Source organism: Atractosteus spatula, chromosome 9 (assembly GCF_055471065.1).
Source record: "Atractosteus spatula isolate fAtrSpa1 chromosome 9, fAtrSpa1.hap1, whole genome shotgun sequence".
In the NCBI taxonomy this organism is placed as follows: Eukaryota; Metazoa; Chordata; class Actinopteri; order Semionotiformes; family Lepisosteidae; genus Atractosteus; species Atractosteus spatula.
The window spans coordinates 41,689,243-41,701,968 of NC_142714.1; the positions used below are offsets into that span (position 1 = coordinate 41,689,243).

Consider the following 12,726-nt stretch of genomic DNA (forward strand, 5'->3'; position numbering starts at 1 on the left):
TCAAACATACCAGACAGGGCAGGGTTAGAAGAAGACAGAAGCTCCAGCTGTTCATGAGGCTGGGAGTTGTGGTGCTGTGGCAGAGCCGAACATTTCAGAAACTGCCTGAAATTATCCATCTGCAGGGTAGTGATGTGAAGGCAGACTGGAAACACACTGTGGGGTAATCCCTGGAGCAGGTAGGTTAGGATTAAACATATAATGCATAGACTGTAAGACATTTTGGTTTGGGAATACAGTGTTACTGAGCTCAGCCAGAGAGCAGAGACTGGAGTTACTGAGCTCAGCCTGGGAGGAGAGTGTGGAGTTACTGAGCTCAGCCTGGGAGGAGAGTGTGGAGTTACTGAGCTCAGCCAGGGAGGAGAGTGTGGAGTTACTGAGCTCAGCCTGGGAGGAGAGTGTGGAGTTACTGAGCTCAGCCTGGGAGGAGAGTGTGGAGTTACTGAGCTCAGCCTGGGAGGAGAGTGTGGAGTTACTGAGCTCAGCCAAGGAGAAGAGTGTGGAGTTACTGAGCTCATCCAGGGAAGAGAGTGTGGAGTTCTGAGATCAGCACAGGAGGGTTTGACTCATGGACAAAAACTTGCTATTAGGTGCCAAACGTCTAGCTCGAAAAGTGCGCACCTCGTTGCCCCGGGAACCCCATCAGCCCACTGGGACCACTGCTTCCTTTGTCACCCTTTGCCAGCAATCCTACCACTGGGGGCAAGGAGGGCCGCCCTGGCAGCCCAGGATCCCCTCTGTCTCCTGGAGAAAGAAAACAGAGACTATTTAATATGATATACAGTATGACCAACTGATACAGTTATCTGGACAGATGATATATTAATAACTGTAATCTGGAAATCCAATGGTATTTACTGTGCATTGTGCTAGAGTAATTGCATCAGGCTGGCCAATCACACCTGATGGCAGGAAACAGCCCTGCTTCACCTAGACACCGAAACATCCATAATTTAATAGAACATTCTTTTTTTTAAAGGTCAGGTTTGTTCACTTAAAAAATGCAAACATTTTTCTGGTAAACATGTAAAATTCAAATATAAAAAACAGACCATGGATTTTTATTTCAGAATCAAATGGGCTTTTTTACTTGTGGTACGATTATTTTACAGTTATTATTAGCATTACTGTATAATTCTGAATTCAAATGCAATTTTGATAGCTATATACTTAATGCTTTTGTTGATTTTACTATAAAAAAGATTTTTAAACAAATATGCAGCATGACCAAAGTTGTCACTAGACCTGTAAGAATTAGGTGTGAAAAAAAAAACACTATTTGATCCTACTGTATATGTTGTACAGAGTGAACTGAGTTCTGTCATTGTAATGACTGGTGTCTGGCCCTACTGTACCTTTCTGTCCTGGCAGTCCAGCTTGTCCAGGCAGCCCTTTACTGCCATCCACTCCTCGGGGTCCCTTTTGTCCGGGGCTCCCGGAGGCCCCTGGAGACCCCGGCATGCCTGGGAAGCCCAGCATGCCTGGTACTCCCTTTTCACCTGCCACACAATTCCATGCATTAGGAAACAAATCCAGCCACATTCCCCCTTCCTTACTTTCACCCTTTCCTTCTTGACACTTCACCCCCAAATAAAAGATAATCTGTAAAGGCTGACACTGCACCCCAAAACACAAGATATCCCTTGATATACGAGCATAGCTGGTTCTAAAATTTCTGCCTGTAGGGAGAACTCATTAAAGCAATACTGAATTCCCATTAAATACATATTATAAGTTTATTATTCTTTTCAAGCATTTTAACTGGACATCAGCTGAATTTAGTTGCTTTTGTGATGTATTTGAATAGTATGGTACCAGAAATTGCTAGGTATACAGTACAGTATGTTACATCACGTAGAATTTACCAACACTTCTTTATGTATGAAAACTTTTACAGTATGTTTAAATGTATTCTGAAGTAGTTATGTGGAGAAATAATATTTGGCATGACCTCTATTGTACACATGAACAATAAGAACACATGACCGAATCAAACAGCTGTACTTCCACCTGTTGTAAATTGACTTTTGCTGTCACTCTCACCAATGTTTACGTTTTGAATGAGCCTGCAAAAATCAAAGAAAATATGGCAAGAAAATATGCCTTTATTTGTTTCGGCAAAGAAAGTCGTGTTCTGCAACCGGGTGTGTGACTTCAACAAGTAAAGAGCGAGCCATACCTCTCCTGCCTGGCAACCCAGGAAAACCATCTTGTCCACTGCTCCCTGGTGGCCCCGGAAAGCCCTTCTGTCCAGGCAGGCCTGGAAACCCAGGCTGTCCTGGGAGACCCTTCATTCCTGCTGGACCAGGGGGGCCAGGGTCACCAGCAAATCCCTTCAGCCCTGGAAAGCCTGCAAGAAGTACCAGATGTTTTTTTTCCCCCCATCAGCATCCCAGCATATCTCTTTGTTCTTCCCACTAACACACTAGCAATTTCCACTACTTTAGCAGGACTCAATCTTACTCTTAATTCCTGCTATGGAAATCAATACTTACTTGGGACACCAGCGTTTTGGAAACTGATCATTTCAAGTTCAGTGGATTTTAACCTTCTAACAATATTCACTTGCTTTCCTGTGTGAACACTATTTATTCACCTACAAATAAGGTAGATCTTATATTCTATTTGACCAAGCTCCGACCCTCCAATTTTGTTGCCAAACTAAGGAAACAATGGATCTATTCCAGAAAAGGCAGCAATTTTACAGGTCTTTCTAAATGAAATATTAAAAAAAAAACTGAGGGTTGTGTAAGTTTATTAATAACATATACACTACATAACCACAATGCACATGAGATGAAACATGGAATGAAAATGTGGGCATGTTATCAAAGACCAAGATATAAAGTAGGAACAAGACATGAAAGAATATGACCAACAGAAATAAGGAGACTTCAGTTGAGGTTGCAAGTCCATTCATGGGTCACGACCTGGATTCCCCTAGCAGTGGTTTACAGCTGGCTCAGCCCAACCACATATAACACTGGCTTTAGCTGGCCAAGTCTCTCTTGGTTCCTAGAAACACAACAACGTGTAAAAGTGGCAGAGTGTTCTATGGTGGTGCATATTGAGGACAACCTCACTTTTCAGTGATCTATTCATGACGTGCTTCAGCCAACTATTTTGCCAATCCTGCAAGATAAACTGGAAATGTCAGCTTTCCAGCATGACAGTGCAAGACTGTACGGGATATAATTACAGTGGCACAATTGCAAGAACACAAGTTATTGCCATGGCCAGATTTTACTCCTGATCTACGTGCAATAGTTCACCTGTGGGACCAACTTGCCAGAGCCATCAATAAGAGACAACAGGGACCAGCCAACTTTTGCTGGTCAGCTGTACAGGCCGAGTGGTAGAACAGCCCACAGCAGGCTGTCCAGAGGCTGATCAGGTGTTTGTGTCAGTCTTACCAGGTTTATGATGATTCTCAGGAAGGCCTTATCTGATATTAACTTTGGAAGGTTACTATTTTTTCAATGTATAATATTTTATACTGAAGACGTATCATTTCTTTTGAATCTTTAATTTTGTTCACATTTTCTGTTTGATATCTAATTTAAAACATTTGATTTAAATTTAGTCCATTAGACTGAAGAATTGAGTTATAAATCAAGAAATTATTGATCATTTAAATTCTACTAAACTGTTTTAAAAATAATTTTAAAATTAAATTTATTGTTAAACAAAAACCCTTGCAAAGCTGACATAGACCTAAATGACAGAGCTAATGTAATGAAAGAAACTTTTACAGATGCTGCTTAAATATTTTCTCCTTCCCTTTTTGCACGAAGAGAGAAAGGAAATGTCTGCGTGAATTTTGAGGATTCTATGGCAGGGAATTCCTGGGTGTTAATAAGCCAGATACTGGTTTCATATAATTTCTTAGACATGCTCTGGGTAGTCTGGCCACCATAACCAGGAGTAATGTCATTGCAGCATTTACTAAAGTACAAGCTGTGAGCTTTCCATTATTTTATAAAACTTAATGTGCTATGGATAACTCCTTGACTGGTTGGACACCACTGCTCTCTGCAGACATAGGATAATAATTTGCAAGAGCACCATGTCAACAAAAAAATCCCAACTATTTACAAAAGAAGAGAAAAGCACACCAGAAAACAACAACAAAAAAAAACAACTAACAAAACCAGATACATGGATGTAAAATTTAACAAACTATATATAGTACCTTTAATATTTAGGATGGAAAACAACAATAAATTAATATGTGATATTTTCTTTCTGAATGTTCCTTACTGTGTGTGTACAACTTTTCCTTTAATCACGTCATGCTTATTAATAAAGAAAAACAGAGGACCACAATTATAACACTAACTGTGCTGAATGTTTTACCCAGTTCAGTTATCAACCTGTGAATAAACAAAAAAGTCCATCTTCTACATTTCACTTTGGTTTCAAGTGGCAGTACAGCTCTTAGTACTGACTTTTATTACACAATCACAGGGGCACACCTGAGCACCTAGGAGTGCACTACATCCTACAGAGCAGCAGCTAGTCGAGGAGCTGATGAGCTCGAAAACCAGCAAAACACTGACGATGGGCTACACACACACGGCTAATCTAGAGACCGACAACGCACAGGAGGGGCCCATTGACACATGCCCAGAACAGATGGTAAGAGAAGCTTTCAAAAAGTTTAAAGATAGTGGGTGCTGAATTCCTAACGTTTTTAGCATTTTTTCTCCTACAAACAGCATCCACTGATTGCAGATGTTAGGAACCAAATTTTTATCTCTCAGTTGCGATGCACCTTTAAAAAGTTGTGGATGCCCATGGCAGTAGCGTCTTGGCTTTTCTGTGAAGATAAGGACATTTCAGATCAAGTGGAAGCCATTCCTGTTCACGGATTCTGAAAACAATCATGTCCTCATAGGCTTCTCTGTTTGTGGCTAAAAAGATTAAAATGCTTCAAATTCTTTGAACTTATTTTCTATGACCGTTCTATGTTAACCAACATGCCCTTCCTCTAGCTCTACGGCTCTATACTAATGAAAAGGTTTCAGCCCCATTCAATGAGGAAGTACTGTATATTCTGACTTTTTGTTGCCTTGTTTCTCTAAAGCTACCTTAGTTTTCAAAGGCCACAAATTCCCCACTTGACCTTGGCAGGAGATGACAGCCCCAGTGCTGTTTCAGAATTGACTAGCGCAAGCTGTCAGCTCCTGCTCTCCTTTATGACCTCAAAAACTTCAGAGTTACGCTGCATCCGGAACGATCGACTGTTTAAAGGTGCATCTTTGAGACGTAAACCTGAAAAGGAGCAAATCAGATTTGAGAAGCTTTTTAAGAAAAGAAGTGAGTTCATCCCATTTTCTGTCATTGATGAAAAGGGGAGGATGACTGGACCACCTGCCCGGGGTGCTACAGAGCATGCTCAAAACAGGGACTGACTGTGTTAAGCTGGCAAGTCTACATGGTTACGTCTACTTTTTAGTTCAAGTCTGGCAGCACTAAAAGCGGGGCTGTTAGGTCTACTGGCTGGCTCTAATGTCACAGCAGCAATTCTCACCTTGGCAGCCTATGGAGTGACCCAACACCAAGACAGAGTGACACCAGAAATGGAGGGAGGATGGGAATTGAGAAAGACGCATGGTGAGGAAAAACACACAGACATTAATAAACATGGGCATGCGTGGATGTGGTTCCATGACAAGATGAGGACTTCTTTCTGTCAGGGGAGGGCCTCGCAGTTCAGCCAGCGGCCTTGTTTGGGGTGCACAGCTGATTCCCACACTCTTCACACCACGAGACACTCCCCGGTAGTGATGAAACTGCCATGCTGACTTGGGCTCTAGCAGTTAATGAATTCTTTTGTTAAGATTTTCACCACAACTGTTAGTAGTGGTATTACAAAGAAAAGCCACTGGAAGTGTCCAGATTATTTTTTTTTTACCTGCTTCCAATAAACATTTCTAAACAGTAGCGTGAGGTCAATGAACAGTTCTGATTTGTTTACTATACAGTATGTGCTGTAACTATGTTTTCAATAAAATAAATGTGAACTACAGCATTACTGTGTCCCTGATATTCCCTTTTGTAATTGTGTACTGTAAATATATTGTATGTGGATTTTGTATACTGTATAAATCTGGAACATTTTCAATGTACAGATTTGGATTGGATGTTTCTTGCACCAGACTGAAAATAACTGTTAAACCCTGCAGCAGAATCCAACTGCCCTTGCAATTTCTGGGTTCTTCTGTTGACTGATGGACCTCATTGAAATGGATTCATACTGTACATACTGTAGAAATCAAACATCCTGAAGAATGTGGGTATAGAGAAGCACGGTGGTCAAATTCATTTTTGGTTCTTCCTCCTACTAAAGACAAAAGCATCTTACACCTCATTAGGGAAAGAGGAGAGCTGGAAATGCTGGTTGATGGCAAGTGTCAAGAACACCGGCAGAATACTGAGCCAGAGGTCTATGTGGGAAGCCCTGTGATCAGATAACTAACCTGTTGGACCGGTAAATCCTTTGCTCCCCTCAGGACCAGGAGGGCCAGGGATTCCTCCCAGACCACCCTCTCCAGGCAGCCCAGGCAAACCTTGAGTTCCGGGGAATCCATCCGCACCGCGTTCCCCTTTGGCACCAGGGATACCTATACGGCCATCAAACCCTGGAAAAATGCAGGAAGGAGTACACATTTTGGATGCACATCAACCAGGAAAAAAGTAGGCTTTAATACAGAGGCTGGAAGGGGAACTGCACATGTGTTAACAGCACAACACATGCAAGAGACTTCAAAGCTCAATCTGTGCTCTGTTATTACTAGTGCTCTATTGTAAGATATGCTCATGACTGAGCCAACCATTTCTTACTTTCATTGCTGCAAATGGTATCATAAATACTGGCCTTCATGCAAGGTGACTTGACTATCTTGTCTTTTGTAAAACCAGATATTGGAAGGAAGGAATTCTATGTCCTTTGAGGCTGAATGAATAGCCCATTGATCATCAGGTGCAGATGCTAGTACAATGCAGATACAATAAAATGTATTAGAGGTCTTGTTCATCATAATCATTGTGCTTTATTGAAAGAATCTATTTGGATGTTAACTGGGACCAAGATGATGGAGCAATAACCTGAAGGGCCCAGTAGTCTGGCAGCTGCTTGGAGTTTATTCATTTTAATATTAGTGAGGAAAAAACTGCAGTAATGCAGAACTAGTACAAATGAATGAATTAAAAACTCCCTACATCCATTCCATCTCAGATTTCACCATGACATAGATTAATCATGGTAAAGTCAGTCTGACAGGCTACGGGTGTCACGATTATAGTTCCCCCTCCTTAAGGGTGCTCCAGCCCTTTCACTTAAGACTTTATTCTGTGCACCTGTTTCCTATTCCCAGCCCACCTTAAAAGCCAGGCGCTGACGCTCATCCGGGCTCCGCATCTGATTTCCGTATCGTGTGAGTCCGGGACCTGGAAGCGCCTGGTCCCGTTAAGGTTTTAACCTCGGTTCCCGTTCCTGTTCCCTGTCCGCCGGTTCCGGCCCGGCCTTCGTGTTTTAATTCCGCGTTTTGATGGATCTCCTGGTTTTGGACTTACCTTTCTGTTTTGGATACTCTCTAAGGACTACTCTTTTGGATTGTTCGCCTCGGCCTCACCTCCCCCATGCACCAGTGCACCTTGGACACGCCCCCCTGTCTTCAGCCCCGTATTCCTGCATGACGTTTCCCCAGTGTTTCCCCACTTCGTCGGATTGTGTCGTCCGCATAGGGTCCGGAAAGAACTGTTCGTTACAACGGGGAGACTGGCTATACTCCAGAACTCACCAGGTGATCCAGGGAGGCCTGGGTTTCCTATCTGTCCCTTGTCCCCCGGTGCTCCGGGCAGGCCGGGCAGGCCAGGGAGTCCAGGCAGAGCCCCAAGCACCTCTCCAGGCTTTCCCTTCTCCCCCTGCAGCCCCGGAAAGCCATCCTTCCCAGGAAGCCCTGGTCTGCCATCCTGCCCTGGCATGCCTGGAGGGCCCTGGTCACCCCTGGGCCCTGTGAACCCTATCAAGAAAAACGACGGTCAGTGTCCTTTATGTTAGACAGTTGTGTTGGCTCTTATGTCCTGTAGCTGTGGTGAAGTTTCCCCAGAAGAACTGCATTGACCACGAGCTGACAAATCCAGAACTGAATGAGGAGAATTATCCGCCCCGGGGCTGAGAGAAGAAATAGCAAAACCGATAATAAGGGACTTGAGACCATTCTCTCCTTAAACGCATAGGTTATAGAACACAGTTTTTAAAAATGGCTAACATAGAGCTATAGAACATTTTTTAAATTAAAAGTACGTAAAAAGAGGGAGTGGAGACTATGAGCTGAATGATCAGTTATACAATAAAATGGAGGTAGGCAAGGAATAGGTTTTGCTCAGAATCAAGTCTCTACCTTGAGGTCCTGGTTGTCCACCAAATCCTGGGTCCCCTCGTTCACCCTTCTGACCATCAAAGCCAGGCCGGCCAGCAGAGCCAGGTTTGCCAGGCTCTCCCTTAGGACCTGGGAAAGAGATTAATAATAATAATAATTTCTTACATTTATATAGTGCTTTTCTGGACACTCACTTTACAGGCATGCGGGACTCCCCACCTCCACCACCTCCGATGTGTAGCCCCTTCCTGGATGATGCAACAAGAGGCAAAGTGTGCCAGTACACTCACCACACATCAGCTATCAGCAGGGAGGAAAAGAGAGTAATGAAGGCCAATTCATAGATGGACAGTATTAAGAGGCCATGATGGGTAAATGCTAGGGGGAGATCTGGCCAGGAGACCTGGGTAACAATCCTACTCTTTTGAGAAGTGCCCTGGTCTCTCTAATACCTCTCACAGCAGGCTTTCCCAGGAGGTCTCCCATCCAGGTACTGGCCAGGCTCACACCTGCTTAGCTTCAGTAAGTTTCCAGTTGTCAGACAGTGAACAATTTCTGGCACTGACATTTAGGGAGGTGTCTTTAACCTCCTATTTTATCAAACTCCTGACCAAGAGATCTCTGGTCTTCTGAGCAGTCAGGGCCCTAGGTTCACTTGGATTTTCCTTCAGCATTTTGAGCACAGAGGGAAGATGCAGCGTTGTTATTTGCAGCACTTGATGAAGAAAGAGGGTCAATTTAGACTTGAAAGCTTTAACTGCCTTGATCATATCAGCAACTGACCTCTCTTTCTCTAGCAATTCAGTTTAGGGCATGTCTTAGGTACATGGGTTGAAAATGCCTAATCAAGCTACAAAACACTACAAGCAGCTTCTGTCAAGTGACTCGTAGTGTAATTTCTATTTAAACTTCAGTTACAAATGTGAAATGCTTCAATGCAGAATTGTTCCTCTGCTGAGCTAGAGGAAGGCTCTGAAGTCTCAGAAGACAGTTCCTCCAGTGCATGGTGGCCTTCATAGACTGAATTGAAATCAGACCCCATTACAATGGCCCAAATTGCTTGCTAGTGGATAATACAATGATAGTTCCAAAAACAAGGCAAGTCTGGATCAGTTTTGTAATTTGCAAAGAATCCTACACGCCACTTGGTCAGTTAGGGACACCAATGTCTCGATTGGCCCATTTCTCTGCAATAAAATAGTCAATCAACATGTTGAAGATATCAGTACCTTTAGTTGTTGAGTTCAGCGACAATGCCAGAAATTGCTTTTTGATGGTGACGTTCCCGAACACCATTTGAAAAAACACCTCAAACAGTTTATCACACTAAACTAAGACACACCTTGAGACACACTGGCTATACCAATATTCCACTCTAACTGCTCCTTAACATGGACAAAGACTCTTCTTGACACTGGACTTACTCCCAGCTTCATATACTGTATGAAAGACCTGCTATAATCTTGGGACTGTTTTTACAATTCTTAAGTAAAGATTCAGCCATCACCGTCGATGCATGCTCGACAATTCGCTGTCTGTAAACACCTTCTTGTTCTTTGCCAAATAACAAGACACTTTGAAAGATGGTTTGTGTGCACTATGGCTTTTCTCAATCAGTTTGGCAATGAGGATCACTGCCTGTGCGAGGCAGCTTTTACCTAGTTTAATGTTTCAGACTGCAGACTGCTTCAAGTGGGAACATTCTGATCTGAATTCTCGTGAACAGTGGAGAAGTACTGTACCTCTCCATACTGTGTCTTTTCCCTCCAGCAATGCTCACACCACAGTTTGAAAACACAGATTTGCTTTTAGGTGCTCGTAAGCAAAAAAAATATTCTCCCACTCTTGAGGGAAACTGAAACTTTTGTTTTTCTTGATTGGACCTGTCCCAGTCTTCATGATGAATTAAATTGAACTTTGACCTTGTTAATTATGTAGGTAGGTATTTACAGTAGTTTTATTATTTATCAACCATTTATGGATAACGGGGGGGGGGGATGTCCCACTATGGAGCTTTATATTATTAGATATTTCTGAGATTATTTCTGAGAGCATGCTTCAAATAATAGAGTGAGAAAACAATTACACAATGTAATATTAATGGCATTTTTGGCATCCTTCTGGAAGCTACTCAGTAGTGAGCTTCCAGTTCCTGTTTGAAAGGACCTGACAAATCTGAGCACTCTCCAGATTTTAAGCGCCTTTAATGCCTCAATAGCAATGTTTAAGGTATACACCATAAGTTCAAAAGGAAGATCTGATTAATACTAAGTAAAATAATAAAAAATAAATAAAATGATGCACGCTGTATTTTAAATGGACAACCACATTTTCTTACTGCACCTGCTGACTTTAGGGTTACCTGGGATTCCACGAAATCCTGGTGGTCCTTGGTCACCGACATCTCTAGGAAGCATACAAGGCAGTGTTGTCCCTGGGGCCATTAGAGTAAAGCAGAATTATAAAACAGAGCCAGGGTAACTCAGCTAATGTGAAAGGCAATATCTAACCTTTTATTTGGACACAAATGGAAATGGAGGGGATGTGCTTTTGAAACAGGAGACATACAAAGAGTTGTGGTAGTCGGGAAGAAGCTTTCAAGAAATGTCTGGATGAGTTCCATCGCATTAATTAGCCACCAGCAACTAAACAAGCCACATTGACTTGATGGCTCCCTCTTGTCTACAAACCTTTTCATTTCAATACAACTTGAGAGGCAAGCTTGATTTTTCAGTGATAACTGTTATGAATGTAGTTGTCGACCATAACTAATATTGTACAAATGGATCAGGTTCATTAAATGCTTATTTAAGAAAGGGGCATGCCCTGCCATTCGGATATAGATAAAAGTCTACTTTTATGGTTTCTGGCTCTCAGTATTTACTTTTTCTCTACATACTGTAAGAAGAATCTTATTATGCTATGGCACATATTTAAATGTATCGATCTAATTAAGTAAACCATGACCAGCCAAGCCCTATTTGTGAAACTGACACTGACACGAAATATGTTTTAAAATCTTTATGTGAACTAACTTCTAAACAGTATTGTTCAAGCCCAGATTGCAAGCTCATCTGTACTCGTTGTAGAAGCAAAGGGCTTTGGTTGCAGACACTGTACAGAAATTGTGCACTATGTGCATGACAGTTATAGGAACAAATCTTCATAGGCAGGGTGCTGTTAAAATCTGCACATGCTACACACATGCAAGTTGCAAAATATTATAAAATTGCGTGCATATCGGGTCCTTCAATTAAAAACCCAACAAGTTTGAATAGATGATACATGTACAGCTGCAGTGTCATAGAAAATCCAGCTTTATCTAGGAAGAAACAGTGTGTTAAGCAACATAGCCTACATAAATTGTACCTCTTGCTTCTTTACACAATTCTTTGATTCTAATGATCGTGTACTCAATCCTCTGTTTTTAATAAAACCCTTCAATATCCTTGTTAATCAGAATACACCAGTGGCATGGCTGTTAGGCTTTGCAGACAGCCTGAGCATGTGCACAGCAACAGGTCATGCGCTGCACCTCACAAAAACTCCACTTAATTTCTGCAGCTGAAGAACATGCAGCTGTGCCGGTTAACACTGCTTTAGTGCAGGCGTAAGGCTCGTAGACTCCCTGGCATCATTACTATGGCATTCTGGCATCTCACCTCCCTCTGTGAGTGAGAGTCCATTACCAACCTCCTGCCCACAGCAACAGTCACCTGCCCAGGCGCGTGCAGAAAGGGGTTGAGAAAATCAGTCAGCACATCAGCGTTACAGGGGGGAAAACAATTTGAAACAAAGCTTGAGATCTTTCGGGAGAAACAGAAAAACAATCACCTTAGCAAGATATTACGGAGCATTTTTGTTAACAAAGCGAAAGCCACGTGTTTTAGACGCATCCAGGCCATTCCATTTCAGAGAGTTCACAACGTGAACAAGGGGCTGGTGGACTTTCAGTTTGGTTGGTTCTGATCAGCCTCAGCATGAAAACAGTTTGACCATTACTGGCTATCTATTCAGAAGTGAGGCTTGTAGCCTAGAAATAAAAAGAGTTGGGTGTTGCAAGACTGGGTACAATCTAAATACTGTCTAAGGTTATTCTCCTCAATTTCCATAAAGTCAGTCAGACACCAATATAGCGTAAAGGAACAAGTAATAGGTTTACTTGTTCCTTTACACTATATTGGTTTAATAGGTTTATTCCTATTGTGAGCACCTGAAGAAGGCTCCACAGCTGAAACGTTGTGTTTTCTTTCTTTACTTTTCAGCATGGAATAAACCTATTACTTGCTCCTTTGTAGCCTACGCATGCTGACGCTGATACCCACCTGAACTACTGATA

General features: G+C 42.4%; 1 protein-coding gene across 1 annotated transcript in view; it reads right to left on the bottom strand.

The window, feature by feature from the left end:
• Positions 1 to 12,726, bottom strand: part of col4a6 (collagen, type IV, alpha 6) — a 151,790-nt gene that overhangs the window by 20,438 nt on the left and 118,626 nt on the right. Inside the window, exons 25-31 of the mRNA XM_088924586.1 lie at positions 10,750 to 10,821; positions 8,409 to 8,516; positions 7,806 to 8,027; positions 6,483 to 6,644; positions 2,180 to 2,350; positions 1,356 to 1,499; positions 622 to 744 (exon numbers count right to left, since the gene is read on the bottom strand). Coding sequence (XP_088780712.1) covers positions 622 to 744; positions 1,356 to 1,499; positions 2,180 to 2,350; positions 6,483 to 6,644; positions 7,806 to 8,027; positions 8,409 to 8,516; positions 10,750 to 10,821 — 1,002 coding nt within the window. The remainder of the gene's footprint in view (positions 1 to 621; positions 745 to 1,355; positions 1,500 to 2,179; positions 2,351 to 6,482; positions 6,645 to 7,805; positions 8,028 to 8,408; positions 8,517 to 10,749; positions 10,822 to 12,726) is intronic.